The following is a 23,953-nucleotide window of genomic DNA, read 5'->3' on the forward strand; positions in this document are numbered from 1 at the left end:
GCTGAAAAAGTCAAGATTTGCTTTATTTTTTAAAGGCAATTGTTATTCTCAAAATTCTTTTAGTCTTTAAAATACTGGCCACCTATAAATTGTACTTTTCTCAAGTTGTCGTTTCTTGCCACCAAGGAGTATTTTTCATTTTTACTGATCTTAATAGTAGCCCAAGAATTAATATTTGCAGAAGGCTCTGCAATGCATCCTTGCTGTATTTGAGGTGTTTCTATAGAATACCTTTTTAAGCAATTCATTTGACAGCAGCTCCTTCGGATAGAAAGAAGATGTGTGTCAACTGCTGCCTGTGGTTTGGAGACATCAATATTTCTTCTCTTCCGTTTCCAAAACTGTCAAAATGAAATTAGTTAATTGGCAAGTACTTTTGTGTAGTTGCTGTGAGATAGTAATTACTGGTGACAAGGACTGCTGGATGTGCACTAATATAGTACAGCAAAACCTAAAATTTGAAAATATAAGGCATTATCCTGTGCTACTATTATGACTAGTCATTTTGCTGTAGTCTGACTTGCTATAGATTCAAACCTTCAAGTTCAAGGTCTTCTTGCCAGGAGAAGAAAGAATTTGCTTTGTACACAGCAGAGTTTTATAAGACTTGCCATACAGCTGAGCAAAGGCAGCTTAGTGGATTAAAATAGCATCAGTGATATCTCTTGTCTCTAGGGTAATGACTTATGAGCAAAGCAAAGACCTCCAGGAAGGGATTTTGTTTCTGTGGAGTCTCTATTAGATGATATTGTATAGTAAACAAATAACAAATTGTTTCACTGAGTCCATTCTCATTTTGCCTAATTGCCTGTCTTGGTTCAGTACTGGTGAAGATAAGACATAAGCCACATTGTATTTACTTTTACACCCAAGGACTGATTGCTTACTAAAAGACGCTAGACTATGTGTTTTTGTTTTCTCTCTGTCTGTAGCTGCAAACTGGTCACTCCTAGCTACAGGCTCTTCTTTAAAGATTTTAATTCAGCACTTTCTGTGTTGTTCTATGGTCTGAGGTGGCAGCTGAGAGAAAGACTCCCTGTTCAGCTTCAGTAAAAGTATCAACTTTGTAGTGTGAAGGTATCTGGGCAAGCCATTTACAGAATCCTGCAGACAAAGATGTTTTCCACTTCTAACAGTAAGCCTCCATATCTTGTCTGTGTGCCTTGAAACATAAACTATCTAATAATCTACCTCTATCCAAATGCTTAAAATTACTTAAAAGCTGACAAAGGATAATGTGTTGGATTGGCAGCATGTTGAATCTCTAATATAGGATCTATTCAACCCAGTAATTGCCATCCACCTCTCATCTGAAACTTACCTGTTCTTTAAGCAGTGAATCATGATCAGTCATAACGCTGTTATTGCTAATATTAGGAAGGACGTGTGAGAAATTCTTTTAAAGAAGGTAGTCCCAATTTTGACAAGACACTTCATCCACAAATATGTCTGTTCTTTCACTGTAGTATTTTCAGGCTTTATGGGGTCTAGATTAACAGACTTTTCCTTTTCTCTACTGGAATTTTTACTGAAATTTGATGTAAAAAGTTCATTTAAAAAAAAAATCCCTCTGGTTTTAACTGACAGGAACATTAAAAGAAATAGAAATCTATTCCCTCTTACTGAATTTCAGTGGTTTTTTTTAATAAAAATATATTACCAAAGTTCCTGATAAAATGTCAATTATATTAAATAAATAAATAAAAAAGAAAAACTAGTTATGATTTTCAAGAGTCTGCACCTTTTAATTTCAGAGTGCAAAATGCATTCCTGCAGGAGATAAATGATGCTGTTTTTTCTAGTCCGTTGAAAGTAGCTGTCAAGTTTGTTGCCAAATAACATGTCTGATTTCATGTCTAATAGTTAGCAAAATTTAATGAGTACAAACTGAAAAATGGAATAGTTCTCAGTAGGAGGGTGGCTGAGTTCTTCTTTTGACACACCCTGTTGCTCATTTTATTGTAAGAGATACCTATAGGTGGCTGTTCAGTGCTCTCAATGCCTAGCCTGTGTTAAAGAATGAATGTGAAGCCAGGGCACCTTGGAAACGCTCACAGTCTGAATAGATTTGAAGAGGAGGGAAAAAGGGCAGCCTTTGTAGCTAACAAGGGGGCACTGGTGATCTGAGATTTTTACTATTGATATTTAAGGTACTTGATATTTAAGGTACTTGTACCTAAAGCTCAGGAAGGGAGTGGAATTTATACTAAATACAGTGATTCCGTCCTTCAGGTGCCTAACTGTTGCAGTCAGTTTGGAAGCCATACTCAAAAACTTTTCTAAGTTTTTCTGCTGGGAATTGTCTGCCAGCTGGAATCACCAAATCACAGTGTGCTGTGGCCTGAGTGGGCTCTGTGAAGAGGCAACAGAGAAGTCCTTGTAAGAAGTATCACACTTCGAGCGCACCATCCCCAACCAATGCAGAACACATGGCTCAGGGACTCTCTTTGTGGAAGTTGTCTTCCTTGGACCTGTCATGGTACTTGGGGGAATCATATTTGCCTACATCATTGTGATAGTTTGGTTGTTCAGGCTTTGTCCTCAAGATGTGTTAGAGTTAAAAGAGTCCCTGAAGAAAAGGTGACGCTGAAATGCATCATTTAGCCACCCCATGTCTAGGAACTGTAAATGCTAGAACTGGATGTATGTTCTGGCACTTCCCTGCTTTTTCAGTGAACTTTCATGGCAAATTTCCTTCAGTAAAAGTAGGATATTTTAAATGAAGTGTCAGATGTTTTTTAAAGGCCATATTTGAAGCTCTAAATCACTCTGGTCCTGAGCCTTGTAAATCAACACTTTGTGTAACTTGGAGTTAGGGATACTCTATACATCACCAGATTAAATTCTGAATGTGTTGACTGTCAGCTCATTGGTCTAGCTTGCTATGTAGATTCAAGTTGTTGTGATTAAAGATAGATCATTATTTTTCAGCTTCTCAGAGCACAGGATGCTCGGAACTTGACAGTGGAAAACCTGCTTTTCTGTTTATGAGTGAAATCTTTTGGGGTTATATTATTGAAGACAGATACTTTCTCAGCTAAGGCCACTTCCAAACTGTACATATTTATGGTAACCTCAGGCCATCTGCCACCAATTTCAGAATGAATAAAAATATTCATCCTAGGTGCATCCTTCCTTGTCACAGCCAGTGATTCACAGCAGAATGTATCTTTCGCTGTATTTTATTGTTTTAAACCCAATAACTATTTTATACTTATTCTAGAATCTTTTAAGTATTCCTCCTCTTCTGACTCTCCCTTAACCTTTGCCCAAAAATAAAAGGAAATTTTGCCTTAACTTCTGTACTGCCATTTTTACGTTCTCAGAAGCAACTTCTCGGACACCTCAGTTAAGATTTCCTCCTATTTTGTATGTAATACATGAGTAAAAAGTAAGTGACTTGGTTAGAAGTATTTAAACAGGAAGCTTGCAGGCAATAAATCATATATAAAGTGACAAAAAGACTTAATAAAAACCATTTCTTTGTCAGCATTTTTATGCTGAATAATGCCATCACTGTTTCCTAACAATAAAACTTTGTAATATTTTTAAAGCAAACCTCAGATTTTTATTAATGCAGGAATGTAGGTATTTTTACACTACAAAATTCAGACTATTTCATTAAAGAAGTTACAGCATGGCAATCCAGGTGTGTGAATTATGTTCCTTAAATGTTCTGTTTGCCCAGGTAGAATTAAACTGGACTAGCCAGGACTGTCAGTGTGCTGGCAATTGAGTTCTTTTCTTGGAAGTGTTAGTGCAGAAACAAATACGTTAATTACATTGCTTAATCTCAAATGGTCAGGTTTGCATGCTCCAAAGGTGTATAGTCACTATAAAGAAAGTCTTGTAATTTTTTTGTGCTCGAAAGAGGCACTTGTAAATAATTACAAGATGCAATCACATGAGAACAGGAAGCCTCAATGGATTAGTAATGAGATACAGAGCCTTTCACCTCAAGGTCGTTGTTTCTAATCCAGATCTGCTTGGTAGTGTTTGGAAGTGCCATCAGACAGGTGGTTAGTGTGAAATTAGTTGGAGACGTCAGGGTTGTTAGTAAGTACATATCCACCTAAGAAAAATGGCTGTGGCTGTAGTTTTCTTTCTGGCTGTCTCCTTCCCTCTTATCTAGCTAGGAGACAGAATTTCTGCTGTTTTGTATTGAGCCAACTGGGTAAGATTAATGTGATTCTGGCCAGTTTCACTGCTGCTGAGAACTACCTGCTGGGCAGCGATGATGCTGTCAGACATAAGTCCTCTCATGTGGGCACCGGAGGAATGTCAGCATAGGGAGGCAGTACAGTAGTTCATGTTTAAAGGGGAGGCTAGTTGAAGAACAGTGTGAGGGAGGCATGCCAACCACACACAGAGTCCTAGGAAGCTCTGAAAATAACAGGGGTTGAACAGGCATGGGTGGAAGAGAAGTCTTTTTCCATGGCCTATCCAGCCAGTGTACAAGTGTGTTGTATAGACTATGAAGGAATTCACAGCTCATTATCAACAGTGGCACTAATGCAGTTGTCACTGACTCCTGCTGTTGTGATTCACTACAGATTAAACTGACCTTTTCTTGGGTTCTTGGGACCTTCAAGCAAGGGGTCTTGCAGAGGAATCTGCCTTTATGAAGCTGCTACTGCTCCGTAGAACAGTTATCAGGAGTAATGCCTGTTGGTCCTTCCCACCTTGTTCCTGGTGGGACACTGAGTTAAAGGAAGTACCAGAAGGACACTATAAATAATCTGATGATGTCCGTGGATTTTCAAAGTTAGTTACCATTCTGACAATTTATCTTGCAAGCGAGGCAATGCATGTTTTGAGATCAAGAAAAGCCAACCACACTAGCAGAAACTGTTTTCTAATGAGTTAAAGTCAACACAGTTTTTAAAGGTAAGAAAAATAAGCAGTGTAACTGTTGATTTGACCTTTTTTTTTGTAAGCTATGATCAGATAAAACATTTTAAAAGTTTCCCCTTTGTAATGTGCACACTGCAAGAGGAAAAAGCCAACCATTTTAATTAGAGTACCATCTTTGTGGAAAGGTAGTAGAACTAATGACAACTATACCAGGTCACCTTTAATCTTATTCAGACAGGGGAGATGGTGGAGCGTTGCTTTTAAAGTCAATGGCTCTTGGGGGAGTCTAACCAGCATTGTGTAAGTTAATGGCATGCCCTCTCCTGCCACCTATGGCTGCTCCATTATCCTTGAAAGCAGCCGTCAAATTTGCACAGCTTTAACAGGAACATCTGCTTCCCTCCCCTGGTTGTTTCCTTCACATCTGCAGTGGTTGTGACAGGACACGTGCTCTTCTTCATTCACCCTCGTTGCTCTGACCTTTCCTGTGGCTCATTTTTTATGCTCTGCCTCCTTAATGACTATTCTAATTCATCTCTGCATTTACTGATCGTCTCATTAGGGCCAAGGGACAATTCACCAGGTGAGGAAGCCTGTTGTTTTCTGGTAAGAATAAAAGTTTGTCAAATCTGACAAGCTAGCTGGGATACTTTAGGAAGACAATTTCACTACATTGTTTCTGCAACTTGCTCAGTTGTGACAAGTGTTCCTGCTAAAAAGGGCAACCCCTCTCTTCTGTAGTGAATGAAGTATGTCTCCTTTTCTGTCTGATCTGGGGTTTTTTTGGCCAAGATCTAGAAAGATATCCAAGTGTCTTCCTGCTATTTAAACATCTCCTTTCCATTGACTTCAAATAGATTTCATTGCCAACATGAGAACTGGGCATCTAAAAGCCCTTGGGAATTTGAGATGACAGTGAGGCTTGAATATGATTCAAGGATTAGACTGTTGGACTTTCTCCCAGAGTTGTAGTCTCTTTCTGTCAAAGCTAAGACATGGTGTGGAGGGAGGCTTTTGATGTTACTCTCCAGTTTGTTCCTGTTGCACAGGTTACAGGATACAGTAGCTTCTGTACCATTTTAAAGTTATATTTTAATTTTTCGCTTTAAGCTGAATGGCTGGCTTAAAATGGAAAATCTACCTAATTGTTGTCAAGGTCTTTCCATTTTAATAGAAATGGATGAAGGGTTGGGTTCTTGGGTGCTTGAAAGGGATCTGTGGAACAGGAAAAGAATGTCTTAACCTCTAGTTCTTCCATTTCTCAGAAGAGTCTGTTAACACTCCATTTTTACTGATTCATATAGCTTTTTCATAGCAACTCACACTGTAAGCCTGGGTGAAATACCTTTATTGTTGGTAGCTGCCAAATGAAAAAAAAGCCAAATTTGGGTAGAACAACCAGTATACTGACTGCAAAAAGGCCTTTTGCTGCATAAGATCATAGGGTTAATAATACAAATAACATGGAGGAAATAATGTGAAAGATCAGCATAGGATGTGTGTTCTGGCAGCACCCATTTGTGCATGCACCTAGTTATTGAGCACAGATCTCCAGATTTGGCTCTCTGAACTGCATCTCTCTGGGATCTTCTTGCATTACAGCCTGCAACTAAAATGTGAAAATTTTAGATTTGCGCCTTTATTCTTGGGTAAAGAAGATTAAAAAGTGAAAGCTGAGAGGCTCAAGAGATCTGCAGAACCTTGAAAAGAAAAAGAAGTATTAATGGTGAAGCTTTGAAAAAGAGTCATGAGTATGAAATAGGAAATGTACAGACCCTCCCAAGTTCTGAATTCTGACTTTCTTTTTAATGATTATTTTATCGTTAGCAGTATAAGTCAGGGTCATGAGTTATAATATGGGCCTATGAGAATTGTTATCAGGTTCTGGTTCTCATTTTATTTCATCATGAGTGTATTTTATTGTTGTCTCTTTCACTGTTACAGTGTAGTATAAAATGGTGGGCACTCCACAGGGTTATTTTTTTCCATATAAGAAAAAACCCCATCATTCAATGATACTGACTAAAAAAAGTCTGTTGGCATTCTGGAAACCTCACTTATGCTTTGCACTTATGGATATAATAGTTAAAATAGCTTAAGTTCAATTTGCTGTTCAGCCAGGTTGGGTATAGTCTGCACATGCTGAAACCATTTGAAAGTCCTCATGCCACTCAGAATTAAAAATGCATTTGTGCAATTTAGTTTTATGACCTGTTATTGCTTAACTGGCAGCTGGATCTTATACTTGGACTGCTGCGATGATTTCCTTGTCCATTCCATCGGAATAAACCCAAGATAACCATTACAGCTATATAAAACCTGATATAAACCGAGGCAAACTCTGAAAATAATTAATCAGTGGTGATCAAGACATAGGGGCTTTTCCAGGGATTAAAGACCAGCTGAGGAGTGGATGGCCTGGTGCCCAGTGCATTAACTGATCTGATTGCTTGTAACGTTCCTCAAAATTCCATTTGCCTGATTTGCCTATCACATGAAAATTTCATCTCACTTCAGCAATGAAATGTATCATTCAAATTTGCAGTCTTACCCACTGGTCCTGTTTTTTTTGCAAAAGGAAATTCTTCTAGTAGCAACGAATACTGCTACATGATTTTAATAAACACAAAGCAATTAATGGAAGGAGAGATTCACTGCCAAAGTCAGTCTTTTAAATTAAGACTGTCAAACAGGACAACCAGAAAAGCTTTCATAAACCACACCATTTAATGACAACAGTTATGTCTAGATCTTTCTTGAGCAGATTCTTAGATGAGGGTTAACTAATGAATAATTATTCATTTGCCTACCTCTAACTGCCAAATTCAGGCACAGTCCTATTACTTTACAGTCCCATAAAAGTAATTTCATTTAAGGAGGGAAATGCACCTTTGCATTTAAAAAATAAAAACCAGAAAAGCAGAAGTTCTGTGTACCTTGTAAATTTGAACTGTTTCTAGTACTGAAATGGAACAAAGTACAAATTTCCTTGGTTGCCCTCCTCAGTTTTACCCTTTATACCTGGACATGAGAATAAAGATTCTATTTTCACTTGAAATGAAGAAAATGCCTCTTTCCCAAACATCTACTTTGTTTTCTGGCAACTGCCGTTTACTTAATCTGCAGAGCCTAATGACTTAGATGACAATTGCTGTTTCATACTCTCTAAACAAATATCATTCTTGTCTGATGAATGACCCTTAACTGTGTTAAAAATACCACTGGTATTTAGTATATTACAAATCTTTGTTTTACTTAGCTAAGCTCCAAATGGTCATTTGATATTTCAGGTGATGGTGGAATGCTCAGAAGGGCACAAGGCCTAATCCTCAAAATTTATTTTGTTGCATACATGAGGCAGACTTAAGAGTTTTTCTTTCTTTTTTTTCCTTCTTAAAGTTTATGTTAATGTTAAAGGAACTTCTGGCATGCCATAGAAGTGAAGTAATAAGTTGTACAAGTACAGTTCTGAGTTTGGGTGTGGTGAGCAGCTGCAAATGACAGCAGGCTGCTGGGCACAGCGAGTTCACCTGGGCCCTGGTGCCTGCTAGGGCTGCATTAATGATATCTTGGTCAGGATGGCTTCTGCCACTGATGAAGAGTTAGTTATGGATGTGGATGGGATAGTCCTTCCCAATTTGCAGTCCCAGGTATGCTACTTTTGCTTTCCTATGGCAAGAGTGACCCTGTTTTTAGAGGCCATCAACCCTCACAATTGGGGTGGAAAATTTAATTTTTGCTTACAAACTGGTGAATAACTGTAAGCCTGGCCTATACATGTGTGTGTGTAATGTACCTGCTTTCTTCAGGCAAGCAGAAATCTCTCCAGGGAACTAGTTTCATTTTTTTTCCCTTTCTCTCATGACAAATTTGTGAAGGAAGGAACAAATGAGAGAAAAAGAGTGGTCCGCATGTAATAGCGAGAGTGAATGTTAATGGGACATGTGGGAAATACTTCTATATTACAGAGCACAATGTTGCTCATTTGCTGCAAGTATGATGGAAAACCAGATCTTTCCCTTGTATTTTCTTCTCTGCCTCACCTAAAATAGCCACACAGTAGAAAGTTTCCCACAGGAAATGATTAGCACCACTTTACTCCGAGGTACTTTATGAAGTTTTATGCTTATATTTCATTTGTACAAGTGATATGTGTGCTTGAACCAGGATGAACATTACTGCCTGGCTGAAAGGCAGTCCTTATTGATTAACTTCAGCGTGGCACTCCAGCAGGTAGAGAGGCTCATGTTTTAATTTGTTTTTGCTTCCAGGTCACTCTTCATCCACCTTTCTTTTCATTTGCAGCAACTGTTCCCTCCTCCTTCCCCTATTTGCAGCACCTCCTTTGGTCTTGGCTGTTTTGATTTATCGACCACTCAGATTTAATGCTTCATTCCTTGGAGAAGTCTCAGTGCTTGTGTCTGATCTAAGGTCACCTATGCTACTTATTCCAGGGGACTTTAATCTCCATATGGATGTGACCTCTGACACCTGGCAAAGAATTCACTGTATTACATGATTCACTCCAGCTGTGTCAGCATGTTCCTCCACCTGCACTGAAAGGTTATGCTTTTGATTTCATTAACTTTTTGGGTCTCATTATCAGGGTTTGAGGTCACTCACCTTTTTTTCAAATACACATCTAGATCTCCTGTACCCCTAGGGTTCCTCTCAAATTGGTTGCTCGTTTTGAGAGTTGCTGTTTTCCTCAGGTTGTCACTTCTTGCCCAAAATAAGTTAAAGTGGTTCAGTGCTGGTTCCCTGGTTATCCAGTTAAAATGCTGATTGTGATTTTGCACATGCCATACTACTGGTTTCCACAACGGATGAAGCACAAATGTCTTGATTGGAACAAAGGCTGTAACTTTATGGGCTGTGAGAAACTCTTTGGTTGGAAACCTGCACAATGTGTGAGCATCAACCTCAATTGCTTCATTGGGGAGATCATTGTATCTTTGCTTGCTTGCTTTGTTACAGATGTTAGCATTAGTAATCACAATACCACTATGTATTTGAGGAATGTGAGACTAATGGATAGCAAACTGGATTCCTTGCTCCCTTTTTTTTTTTTTTGCTGTGTGCGCTACATCTTACTTTGCCTGTTATCATGGGTAGGTGATTATGGGAAGATATTTCTTGTCTATTTATCCGTAGAGCAGTTGAACTGGCCTTTTGTGGCAGTTCTGTACCATCTCTGAACAGTCCCTTACTGCCAACAACTGAAAAGGTAAAACTTTACAAGTGAAACTGGACTGAATTGTATATGCAGAGACAATTTATGAGAAAGTATATATATAAATATTGTATATCCTTGAGGAAGGAGAGCATCTAAGTCAGGACCTTGACATGAGTGTGAAATTATTAAGAAAAAAATCCAGTGGCTGATGGAATGATAGTAGAGAAAAACTCCACTGAAATTCTCAGCCTAGAAGACGGTGTGTTAATTTTACATTCCAAGTGACTTTTTGCTGCTTCTCTTGAGAAGAGGTGTCATCTTTAGAAAGAGCCCTTCTCCCCTTTCCCCCCAGAAAACACCCCTTGAGCTGAAGAGGTTGTCATAAATATGTTAAAAAAATGTGAAAAATAGAAAATGTTATTTCCTTTAATATATGTGTTTTTCTAAGAATATTTGCCTCTTGGTGTGTGCTTCTGTGTGTTCATATATTTGTAAGCAAAAGCCAGCATGAGATGAAGGCAGAGCAGATGATGAACCGGCACCAAGCTTTTTAGAGTGCTTTCCTCTTCCAAATAGCACCAGTGCTGACTTCTAAACTCATTTGTTTCTCTTACTGTTGTCTGCAATATTAGGTTCCACAGCCATTCATCTCCCTATTGACAGACATCCTCTTGCCCTTTAAATAAATGATGCAGTTGTTTTTGTGCAGACCAAGATTGCTGGTTTTGAGGCTTACTGAAGAATGTGCTGAGCTAGGGTCATGTTGTCCTACTGTCTAGATGTGCTCTTCTCCACAGTACTAGTTGCTTTCTTTGTCAAAGAGGGCAGCTTATGAAACAGTGATAAAAACTCCTTTTAAATGTGTCTTTTCCATATGTTTCTTAGCTAAGAAATTAGAAAAAAAGGCGGGTTATTCAGGATTTCTGATAAGAGCATGCTGCCTGCATGTATATTGCATTGAAGGAGTACTCCTTGGGAGTGATTAGAATTAGTCACAGAGATGAAATGGATGTGGACAGAATTGGCTAGCAACTTTCTGAAAGCCTTCCTCTTTCTTTGATATTTTCCTTGTAGTTTTGAAGTACATCACTGTGATGTTTGATATTTTATTAACAATAATTGTATTTCCCTCTTTTCATTTGAGGATTTCAAAGAGTTTTAGAAGCATTAATTGCATATCTGCCCCCTGACTTCTATGAAGAAAGTGAAAATATGGTCTTGTCAAATATGTTAGTTGAAATAATGTATTAAACTGAGAATAAACTGTTCAGTGGTGATTATTCAGTCAACTCTACTCACAATACTTGTGCTGGCTTGTAATGTGGAAGCCTAATAACTTCCTAGTTTGTACCCTCTTGGTCTTCAGAGATGATGACTGCCATCTCTGAAAACTGTGAAGGCTGCATAGCAGCTCTACACAGTGTACCATCTTCTGGGCTGGAAAGCCCACAGATAGCAAAGAAATGGTCACAGAGCCTTTGTGTGGCCAGTCCTTGAGGTTATTAGGAGGCATTCTGGACATGGACACCTGAAGGCTTTTATTATCCATAGGTATCTTGTTATGAAAGGCAGCAAAAATCATAGCAGGGAGTGTTGTGGAGGTTGCTTCCAATAGTGAGCCCTATCCTGTTATGTCTGTGCCCTGTATAGAGAGCTAGGGAAAGTGTCCTTAGTGAACTTGAATAATGTTGGTATTTCTAGGGAAGCTAGGAACTAAGCTGTAAATAAATTGGGATATAGAGAGCAACACGTGCCAAACTTCTGATCAGAGGTAACCCACAGCACCATAGTTTTCAACATTCATCCTCTGTCCTCCACAGTGCCTGGCTGGCAGACATCCCCTCTTCGGTATGCAGAAGGTGTTCTACAACAGCAACCTTTCTCTGGTCCTGTTGCTGATAAAATGTATCTCTCCTTAGAGAGTTTTCTTATTTAAATGTGAAAATGTAACTGAATTTCAACTGCAAATATTGACAGCCCTTAAGTTGCAGATCTGAATAGGTTTACAGGTGAAGAGCTATGAATTTATGGGCTTTTTATAAGTGAGCCCAAAGGGGCTTTGCTCTCCACAGCCTGGCTTTCTCCCTATCTCCTATTGCAGTTCTCCCTGAAATGGCTTTCATGATGCATCTGGTGTAGAATTCACTTACTGTGATCTTCACACTTTAAAAATTCTTCAGTCCCTGCTCCTGTAATGTCTTGGCTTCCTGAGAATCCATTGATTATAAAATATTTTAAGGCTGTTCTTGGTTTTTCTGTCATTATGCTCTCCACTGTACCTTAAATGTTCTTTATACCCGAGATGAAGGTTTATCTAGTGCAAGATGGAGATTAAAAAGTGCTGGATAGTATTCTTATACTCTTTCTTTTTGCTGCCTTTGGGCACCTGAATGTAGATACAACAGGTTTCAGTAGGTCTAGGCAGAGAATGGACTGAGTTGATGGTTAGTTTTAAAGATACTCTGTGAGTTTTCTTATATCTGAAAGCCACTCTGCAAACTGAGTGCTTCTCCTGTAGATTGTTGAACACTGACAAAAAGGGGACAGAAAGTTAGCATGTTAACACTTAGCATTTGTTCAGCACCTGTTCACAGATGTGTCTGAATATTAAGAAGAAATGCATATGGTGTTCAACAGAATAAAAAGTGTTAAGATGTGCGTGAACAAGCAGGAGGAAATATAGATGTGAACACGTAGGAGGGGAAAGACTATTACAAGGGCAATCCAATTAATGCAAATGATGCATGCAGATGTCTCTGGCTTTTTAGTACCTTTCACTGTTATACTCCACAAAAGCTGCGTGCTAGGGACAAGGGAGGAGAACGCTGTCTTCCTTTGCATAGCAGCAGTACTTTCAAACCTAAGCATCCTACCCCTGCCAGCAGATGAAGAGGGGACACCTTCTCTTACCTGCTTGTGTAGCTGTGAAGCATGAATAAGTGTTCAGTAAAACAGCTACTAAACAAAAGGATTCATTCATGAGGTAACTCAATTTTGCCTTCTGCAAACATCTGTGTACCTGTTGACTCCTGGCACTTCAGAGGAACACTGTCGCTGCTTAAAAATTCAAACAAGATAATTGAAATTGACCCCCAGGTTTTTTTGGGCTGTATGCTCAGGGCCAACCTGTTTGATTTATTTTGGTATTGACTTAACAGGACTGTTCACCCAAAGGAAGCAGAATTTGAGCTTGAAAATAGACATTCTTTCAGCTACATATTGATTGTTGGGGCTGGATCTAGTCCATCCTTATGATGTACCTTCTGAAAAAATGGCTTCTACTCTTATCTTGGCATCTGATATCTGGTGAATAATGACTTTAATTAGAAAGAAGACCTGGCTGCTTGGTCTTTCAGATGAGATACATGGCAAACTCAAGTATGTGGCCTGAGCCGTTCCAAATTTTTGCTTTTTCTTCCCTCCTTTATAAAATTTCCCTCTCAAGAGGCAGTCCAGACTGTGACCTTGCTCTCCTGAAGTCAATAGAAATTTTGTTGTCGACTCCAGTGAATGCAGGACCATCACTGTAAGCACTGTGGGAAACCATGGATATTTTCCTTGTTTACTCCAATGAGTTCTGACTCAGGCTGTAAAGCTAATAAATAAATAAATATACTCACTTAAATTAACAACCTCATTTTACAAAATCTTTTCTGTCAGAACCCCTGGCCATCTGCTTATTATCTCCATACATTGTCATGTTAGGTGTTTTGTAGAACAATATTTTGGAATGAAGTGGCGTAGGCAATTAAATTTCTCTATTTGTATTGTTATTTTCCATATTGACTTACAGAGAAGCTACTGTCCTACAAGCTGGTAGCTGTTTTCATTTTTTTTTTTCATGTTTATTATGATATGGGTATTAGGTACTTGCATGAAAATTCACAGTCTGCCAATAAACTTATTACAGCAGCTATGTAAGATACTTCTATGCTGTCTTCAACAGTTTTCCAACTTTCTGTAAAATACCTTATGCATTTTTCTGCTGTAGCATATTTTGCTTAAAAGTACAGTGTAGCTTTTTCCCCTGCAAAAAACCTGAAAAACATCTCTGTATATATAATTTCTTTTCACATGTTGAGTACACAAATAGAAGACTAAATTTCCTTTCCAGGATTGCATATACATAGTTTCTTGTCCATTGAGGTTGTTGTGAATACAAATTTGGCAACAAAAGTCAGGCAGCCCTTTAGCTGTGCTTGAAATACTTGTGAAACCAAAACATACACAGCAAAGGAACATTGCCAAGCCAACCTTTAAAAAAGTTATTCATATATATTTGAATGCTCACCTTTTTTTTGGAAAACCCCCTTAGAAGCCGAAATTGCATTGCTAACTCTTTTCAAGGTTAAGATTCCCCACTTAATTAACTCATAAAAATTTCTGGCCAAAAAGTACAGTGATCTTAATCACTCAATAAGATTTCATCTATAAGGATGTAAGCTTGGCCATATTGCATCAGACCAAGGTGTTCTCCATCTCAAAATCCTGTGTCTGGTATTAATAACAGATACTGGAAAAAAACAAATCAAAACAAAACAAGGCAAGCATGGAATGAGTAGGAAACAGGACAATCCTCCAGGCTTGCAACTTGGAGGATTGTCTGCTTCTGAAGAGGGCTCTCCCTTTCACCTTCCTTTCTTCAGTCTGCTGTGCCTTTGATATTACCTACACCAATATCTGTACTGTAGTCTCTTTTGTATAAGGAGCCTGTACTGCTTTGAGGGTGAATATTTTTATTATTCTCAGCGTTGTCCCTCTGTCAAGCTCACTTATTAAAAAACTCACCCTGTTCTGTAGTGCTGTTAATTTACAAGGTGCTTTACAAACACAGATAAGAGCCATCCAAGGCTCTACTCTAAATAAGACGAGACAAATGCAAGATGAAGCACTTGAAGGCTGTTCAGAGAAGTGAGGGCATGGAAATGACTTATGCAAAGAGGAGAGGGGTTTTGTGAGGTGGGGTTTCAAAGAAAGGGTTTTAAGCAGGGCAGAGTGTAAGTTTGGCAGTGGAGGAAAATGGTCAGGTGAAAGGAGCAGTGGAGCTAAGATGTGAAGGCAGGAGCAAGGAAAGGAGAGGAAGAGAAAAATAAACTCAGAATAGGGGACAGCGAATTGTGAGGAAAGAAATAGGATAGAATATTTATGACAGGTTTCCTCAAAATAGTCTGTGAGGGAACTTGAGAAATCCATATAGTTGTTTGGGTTTGTTTTTTTTTTTTGTTTTTTTTTTTGTTTGTTTTTTTTTTTGTTTTGGTTTTTTTTGTTTTGTTTTTTTTTGACAACACTTGACTATCTATGACAGCTTTTCGGCCTACCTTGTTCTTAGCCTACTTGCAATGATAGGCATAGCGAGCAGTGTTCAAATTTTGTTATATGAGAAAGTTTCCCTACTATTTAAGATAAGTCTCCCTTGTATTAAGTATTATCCTGTCCATTGTGTCCATTTAGGAAGGGAAAGAATTAAGTATAAAACCTAATGCAAGACAGGAAGCCAAAGGAAGGAGGAGTGTGCTGTGTCTCTGCATGTCTTCTTGTCTAATCCATCTAATTGACTACTCCAATCTCCTTTCCCTATGGCTTTGTAAGGGCCAGGAAAGATAGGCTGAAAAATTGACTTGTTATGATGAATTAATCTTTATTAGTAAGAATAGGATAAACTCAGGGAATAAGCCAGATCCTACAAGATGCTTTGCCCTTTCTTCTTCCTGGGATTTAAACTGGTGTTCGAGAGATTCAGTATCTTGTAGGACTGTACGAACTGTCTTTTTCTTCATGCACTGATGTTTTGTTTTGCTCTCCATCACTTATCTCTGCAATTATTAGGCCAGCACCAAGTCAAGCAAGGGACATGCGAAGTTGTGGCAGTGCATCGTTGCTGCAATAAGAACCGGATTGAAGAACGATCGCAAACTGTCAAGTGTTCCTGCTTCCCAGGGCAGGTGGCTGGTACGACAAGGGCTCAGCCCTCATGCGTGGAAGGTAAGCAGTCTCCCGCTCACTCATGGTTCATTAAGATTGTTTAAGAAGTTCAGTCTCCTTGATTGTTTGACTTCCCACTGCCTCAAAAGCATAATCCTTCCTTTTGTTAATTTTGGAAACATCTCTGTGCATTGATGATAATGAGTCTGTGCATAAATCTGGGTGTAATTAATCCTCTTAATATATGTACCCGTCCATTTCATGTCTGTGCCAATAAAACTTCTTAATTTTTTTCACACAAGAATTCTCCTTTAAAACTAGTCTGAAAACAGCATAAGCCAAGAAATTCAAGCTTATGATATTAACTCTTCCAATTGTCTTTAGACTTAGTAGCTTGGCTAAAAATTCACTGGATAATAAATGCAGCCCTGAGACTGGGCATGCAGTGCTGGGGCGTCTGATTTTGAGAGCTGTTCTCTAGATGAATGCTTCACCATTTTATGTGCCTAATGGGCTCTTATGCTGGACACCAGTGCTACAATGATGTCTCATGTCTATTCGGTTTCATGTGTTGTAACCCCAAATACATTAGAGTTTGGAGAGCAGAGTAAGCGTACTGCTGCACAGGGCACAGTGTCTGAGCTAGGACACCTACCTGATGAAGGAAAAATGTGGTACAGTTGCCTTAGTCCATCACTTTCCTAGGTAGATGTTGAAATCCTCACAGAGCTCAAAGTTGCCATCCTTATGCTTTTAGCAGTATAACTCATTTGAAATTAAGATTTTAGCTTTAGTGTATATAATCAATTTACCTTGATTGTAATGTTGACCAGGCATTCTGAGGCTATATAAAACTTGCCTCACTGAGGTTCAATCTGCACCTTACCCCCCTGTTTTCTTCTCTGGCTCACTGGCAGTTCAGAAACTGTGCGTTAACCTTCTTCCTTTTCCACCAGCAGAGTCTATTCCCTGGAGAGGCTGCTGCTCTTGTTAACTTAGTAAACAGTTACTCCAAGACAGACTTTTTTCCTAGAAAAAGTCTAATAGTTACCAGAACTCCCATTGCATTAATTCATAAGCAAGACCCTTCTGTTTTCATTCTTTTTCATACAAAATTGCAACCATTTAAAGTTAAATATAAAACAAAAGCTTCAAAATCCAATTTTTAATCTAACATTCAGAGCTATTTAGTTTTAAACATAAAACTAAATACCTGCAATGTCTGATTTTTTTAACCTATTATCTGTATTGAGAATCTCTTATTTAAGAAAGAGAAAGTAGGTTTGTGATTGTGGTTTTTTTGTTTTTTTTTTTTTTTTTCCCTTTTAGATGCTTAGTCTTTTCATACCTTGTAATTCAGGAACACAATCAACTTTAACTGTGCAATTTGTTAAGTAGTTTTCCTGTCAAATCAGAAGTACCTTCTGCATTTTTAGGTGACATGACAAACAGCAGAAATACTGTTACATACAACAGATAATAAAAGTCAGGCATTGTTTTAAACTTGCTTAAGGATTGCAAAGGTGACACTGTCATTCTATGATAGAAAGATATAAATGCACAATACTATAGAAGCTTAATTCAGTCAATGCAAAGAGTTGCTTGTTGTGGTTTAACCCCAGCCAGCAACTTGGCACCACACAGACGCTCTCTCACTCCACCCGCGGTGGGATGGGGAAGAGGACTGGAGGAGTAAAAATGAGAAAACTCTTGGGCTGAGATAAGGACAGTTTAATAGGTAAAGCAAAAGCCGTGCACGCAAGCAAAGCAAACCAAGGAATTCATTCACTGCTTCCCATTGTCAGGGAGGTGTTCAGCCATCTCCAGGAAAGCAGGGCTCCATCACGCATAACAGGTACTTGGGAAGACAAATGCCATCACATCCCCCGCTTCCTTCTTCTTCCCCCCAGCTTTACATGCTGAGCATGACACCATATGGTCTGGAATATCCCTTGGGTCAGTTGGGGTCAGCTGTCCCAGCTGTGCCCCCTCCCAACTTCTTGTGCACCCCCAGCCTGCTCGCTAGCGGGGTTGTGGGAGAAGCAGAAAAGGCCTTGACTCTGTATAAGCACTGCTCAGCAATAACTAAAACATCCCCGTATTATCAACACTGTTTCCAGCACAAATCCGGAATGTAGCCCCATACGAGCTACTATGAAGAAAATTAACTCTATCCCAGCCAAAACCAATACATTGCTGAAAGAATTTAGTAGCTATTTTTTCTTCAAGTATAGTTGAAATTAAATATGACAAAGTATGATGAATGTAAGATTTTTCCACTTTCTAAAGTGGAAGCCTTTGAATCCCCTTACCCCTTAAGGTAATGCTTTAGCATGCTTCGCTTATTTTTGCAAGCGTCTGGGACTACAGTCAGTTGCTGTAGCATGGAAACTATAACTATCTTTCCTTAGCCTCAGGATTAGATGTGTTTTCTCCCACTCTATACATATCCTTTAGTAGGCTTCTACACCGTGGAAGCCAGAAACAGTTTGTGTCTTGAATTTGCATATTTCAGTCTGATACAGACATTTCATTTTCTTTTTTACTGAATGCAGAGCTGTTTAATTTGCCTATATTTTGCCCTGAGCTTAAGGGGAAGGACATGCCCAAAGCACAGAGTTACTTTTCTAACCAAAAGAAAAAAATTTATAGAGCAATTGGCTTGTAGTAGTCTTTTAAAGTACTTTTCTTGAACTCCAGACCTTATCCAGTAGTAGTTATCATTTACATCAGGGCAGCAATTGCCTTTGTGCTGTTGATCATGCACGGCATGCACATGGTGCTTGGTACCTGCAGTTCCTACCTCCAATCATAGAATATGTCAAGTTGGAAGGGACCCATAAGGATCATAGAATTCAACTCCCTACTCCTCACAGGACTACTTAAAACTAAATCATACGACTAAGAGTGTCATCCACATGCTCCTTGAACTCTGACAGCCTTGGTGCTGTGACCACTTCCCTAGGGAGCCCGTTCCAGTGACTGAACTCCCTCAAATTACTTATGTGCTAAACTGTGTTTGGACAAAATAAGAAAACAATGTAGTTCACATTCATTGAGTATGTGTCCAGAAAGTACCACCCAGCTGTTGTGTCAGGCTATGATTTTTAATCATACACAGAGAGATGCTTTTACCTATTGGAATTCTCAGTAAAAGTACCTTAGTGCTTAGTAGTTTTTATAGCAGATATGATTAAGTATGTTTTATTTGATTTAGAAAATATGTTCTGTTTGGATTTTAGCCTCTTTACATATACTCAAAAGGAAAATAACTCTGCAAGTCATATTGGAAAACAATAGTAAATAGGGTGAAATCAGTCTTTCTTAGTCCACATTGCCTGTGAACTTTTCAGGGTTTGTGTGTTTCAGCTGTTCTTGGTCAGGACCAAAAAGACCATTGGAGTAAATGGGATCATATTTAATGTTCTATGCAGAGTAGCAACCTTTTATAAAGTTATTGGAATGTAATTATGTTTTCTTGAACAAACAAATGGATGATTATATAATTAAATAATTACAATTAATTTTGTCTAGATCTGCATGATGATTTTACAGAAGTCTGTTTCTTCTTGCTATTTTTAAATTGAAGGTCTGATTTCTCTTTTAGTGTTAACAACCCAGGAGGCAAGGAGTTTGATTCTAGCTTTCCTGTAGGTCAGACAAGCCATATCTACATGGTCATAGATTGTAGATGTTCCATGAGAAATTAAGACTACAGCAAGAAATAGATTTTCACAGAATGTGGAAGACTGCAAAGGTCTGGGACTTTAGCAAGGTCTAGACAAACTATACTTACCTTTCTGTTCTGGACTCAAACTTGGCACTTGAGCAGCTTTCTGCTATTACCTATTTGGATTTTTTTTTTTTAATTAAAAATTAAAGTTAAAATAAGTCTTTCTTATTTGAAATTTATACATCTGGTCTTAGTATTTTACAGGTTTTTAATTTAGTTGGGTATTTTTCCTTAGTTTTCTCAGTCTTGCAGCATATGGGTTTCATGATCTAGATCCCACTGGGTTTGAGTGACAGCTTGTTTGTTAATTTGGGTGGGGGTAGAGCCTAGTTCATCAGACAGAGCTCCTTGCTGATGAGTATTGGGCATTGTGCACTTTTGTATATATAGGCCATGAAATAGGCTTATAAAGCCCATCATCATGTTTTTTAGGATACAGTCATACACCAGCTGGATATTTACATTTTGAAATAGGTTGACAGATGCTAAAGAATTTTACACAAGGTCAGTTTTAAAGCAGCATTTTATTGGAGCAGCACTATATGTTAAGGCTAAGCCCTGCTCAAAGAGGTAGTGAATACGTGTATCAATATTCACAGCTACCAAAATTTCGGGAAGGCCCTCTGTTTGAGCCAAGTCAGAATGGCTATTTGCATGATTACTTTCAGGCATACACCTACACATAGAAGTGACATTTTTTTCTCATGGTATGTGCTAAGGAGGAGACTAAGTACTTGTGTTACAGAAGAAATGATAGATACCCAGGTGAGTTCCAAGGAAAAGGTGTTGAAGTGGTGCAGAAAAGAAAGTAAAAGCTAGTTAAATTTAGAAAATACATAAAGTGAAAGTCTTAAGTGCCTTGATTGCTACAAAACAGTCCTTTTCCATGTTCTACAGTAATACTGTGTTGTGGGGCCTAAATGACATTTATAGAGTGCTTTGTATTTCTACAGTGTCTTTCATCTCAGAAACTTTAGATATTGGTAGTAGAAGTCAAAGTACTTAATTTAAAAAGAAGGATATGAAGGTGAAAATCAATGTTTGTTATAGACTGAGATCTTCCTAGCATTTTTACAAGCACAGTAAAGTCACGTGTCATAGCATGGATAAGAGTACAGTGCAAGAACTCTTTGGATCAGGATATTTTTTATCCTTTGCCCATGATAAAGTACTTACTTACTTACTTAGATAATTGTATTTTGGATGCATCTAACAAGAAATTCTGTCATTTGTGTATTTGAACGTAGTTGTGAAAGCTATTGACAAGCATTGGCAAACAAATAAAACAAGGCTAGTTTTTCTGTACACGTGCACACCTCATTTTCCTGGGGGTTATTTGAGCTTCCAAGCACAGGCCCATCTGATGCTTTGAGAAAAGTTACTGTAGATAAATTAAGTCACTAAACTCAGAAGAAAGCAGAGCATATCAAAGAAAGTATTTAAATATGCAGAGAGGACATACTACACAGCCTGTATACCCTGCCTTCAGTTGTGGCTATACTACTTGATTGCAGCTATAGAAAATTTTGCTTAGCAAAGGTCAACTCATTCTTCTGTCAATGACTAAATTACATTTAAAGTAGTCATGAGATTTTGTTTATACCTATTTTCTTTATGGAAATAAAAATCCTTGAGTAAGTACCTCCAGCTTGTCTAACAGCTACTGCCAAGAAGATAAAACATTAATAACTTTTGTCTGTAGAGTAGCTATCTTAGCTAAGTGCATTAAATGCCTCTAAGTAAATCATCACTAGCCAAATCATCTTCCATCCAGGCAATTCTATTAGCCCTAGAATTTATGAGGAGGAAGCACTCAGATCGGAAAAAATGTGACTGGGACTAAAGAATTGTTTAAGAATTTTCTGTAGGGCCAAAGAGCGGCAATGAAGAAAAACGACGATTTTGGCTGAAAGCCCATTGGGGTTACAGACTGAAGGGAAGAGAGCATATAGAAACAAGAAAACAAAAAATCAATACATAAGAAATAGATAAAAGAAGAAATAGCTGAGAAGATTTCCGTCCCACTGTTTTTGAATGGATTTCAGAATACTTGAGAATTCAAAAGGATGCTAATGCTGTGTCAGTATTCAAAGAATAAAAGGAAATATACAGTAGTATGAATAGTGTACTGAAAATTTATATAGAATAGAGATTAATCCACTGGAGTAGGAAAGAAATCTGTATTTGTCCAGACTAAAGACAGTATGAATTCACTGTCCTTAAATCCTTAAAAAAAAAAAATATTGGCCCATAATGCGTGAAATATTGATGTTGTTAATGCTGAGGCGGATCAGGATCACAGTCCTCCTTTTGGTAAGTAACAGGATGGGGAAGTACTTTCTGACTTACTGTTAACTAAAGAAGGTGCTAACCAACATCTACTGGGATTAAATTTTTTTTTTTTAATTCTGACCCTGGGTAGTTTAGAGTCCTAACAAGCTGTCTGATAGTTCTCTGGTCAGTTGTTGTAACTCAAAATGTATTTCAGAACACTTGGGGTATTCTAGAAAAGCACTAGTATTGTGCCAAGTTTGAGAGGGTAGGCAGCATGGTCTAGATGCTTAGGGACAACTGAGGCTGATCTCAGTCCTGTGCAAGTAACTGAAAAGCTGATATGGTATTCAATTAGCAAGGAATTCCTGGAGTACAGATCACAAGAGTTTATGTGGCTTTCAAAAAAGACATTTGCCAGACACAACTGATTTCATTTGCTGAGGAGTTTTAAAGACTAATACAGATAGTTTCTGGGTTTAATACATGTAAGCCCAGGTTTTCCAAATTACCTTGGAAGATAATGTATAATTTATTCAACTAAAGATTTGGTTACTAAATACATTTGAGGATTTAAGTCTTACTTTTTGTAAGCTATTTAATTTTGTACCATATGCCATTGTGTGCACTGCTTAGTGTCAGCTACCTAGCATACCTCAAAACCACATCTTTCCCCAGAGTCATCAGTAGGAAGTGGCAGTCAAATGGCACATACCTACCGGGATTTCACAGTGCTTAGCTCTCCACCTGACGCTCTGCAACATTTCCAGCACTGACCCAAAAGCAAATATAGAATCTCCCCGGACAAAAACATGTATGGGATTCATCTGGTGGGGCAAAGGAGTAATTAACGACAAGCCCAAGGCAGTCACATGATGTAGTCCTAATCACAGGAAGTGGAACCTGTTTGAAATAACTGTTTTAATAAAGACAAATGCATTATGGTGAGAAACTGAAGAAGTTCAATCAGCTCAGCTTATCAGGCAGAAGGTTGAAAAGTTACTGGATTGCAGCACTTTTAATACCTTCACATGGGGAAAATGATGATTGCTAACAGGTGCTGTAATGTAGGAGAAGAAAGCACAACAGAAGAGGTGGGGAGAGGAAGAAAACTAAGGCTGTGTGTTTCATGCTGAGATTGTTTAATTGTCAGAAAAAATTACAATGGGAGAAGTTTCTTTCTTCACCTGTTCCAGATGGGCTTGGAAGACACTGTGTAGCCAAGCACAACTGGGTGCACAACACAGTGAATTCATGAGGCAAGATGAGATCATGTATTGACACTTTTTGGCTTTACTTTCTATGAACCTACTGTTTCCATGGAGTAACATTATCTAGGGAGCGATGTCAGCAGAAGATTTATTTCTGGCAGAATTTGTGGCTGTTTTCTGGCTGATTTCCAGCAAATCATCTGGCTGATGTCAAACTAAAGCCATCTCCTTTCCCTTCATGAGAGTGGTTGTGTATGAGAGTGACATAGCTGCTCTCATTTCTTAGAAAAGTCATCTGTTGAAACCTCTCCAAGAGTGCCTCAATCTGAAAAGAAGAGGAAGTCTTTATATCCTCCAGTGAGTCACATAGTCACAGGGATGATAGTTAAAGAACTATAGCTATGAACGTAAGCCTAAGGCTCTGATGGAGAATTTTAATGGGCTAATCTCAGGGGTGTGTTTGACATAAACAGCTACAACCAGTTAGGACATACAGATCAGCAGAGTGGACATTATAACTATAAGGAAATCGGACATAAAATGGATGTAAGAATTAGTGGATTCCTACAGCAAAGAATTGAGGATTTGCTGGAAGCTAATGGAATGAGATCTGTATTAAGTATTTCAAAGTGTTGCCGTTACTCTGAGGAGAGGTATCTGCACAGAATAGAAATCAGTCAACAGAAGGGTAGGAGTCACTTTCTATGAAAGTATCTAAACAAGAGATAAATAGAAGGTGAAATATGCCATCTGTTGAAGAGCTTGTAGATCTTGTTTGAGTTACAG

At 38.4% G+C, this 23,953-nt stretch overlaps 1 protein-coding gene across 1 annotated transcript in view; it reads left to right on the top strand.

Annotated features, from left to right (window-relative positions):
* The window catches only part of TAFA4 (TAFA chemokine like family member 4), a 52,050-nt gene that overhangs the window by 25,829 nt on the left and 2,268 nt on the right, over positions 1 to 23,953 (top strand). Inside the window, exon 3 of the mRNA XM_075052716.1 lies at positions 15,857 to 16,012. Within this exon, the coding sequence (XP_074908817.1) occupies positions 15,857 to 16,012 (156 nt within the window). The remainder of the gene's footprint in view (positions 1 to 15,856; positions 16,013 to 23,953) is intronic.

The sequence above is a fragment of the Buteo buteo genome, chromosome 21 (genome assembly GCF_964188355.1).
Source record: "Buteo buteo chromosome 21, bButBut1.hap1.1, whole genome shotgun sequence".
Classification (NCBI taxonomy): Eukaryota; Metazoa; Chordata; class Aves; order Accipitriformes; family Accipitridae; genus Buteo; species Buteo buteo.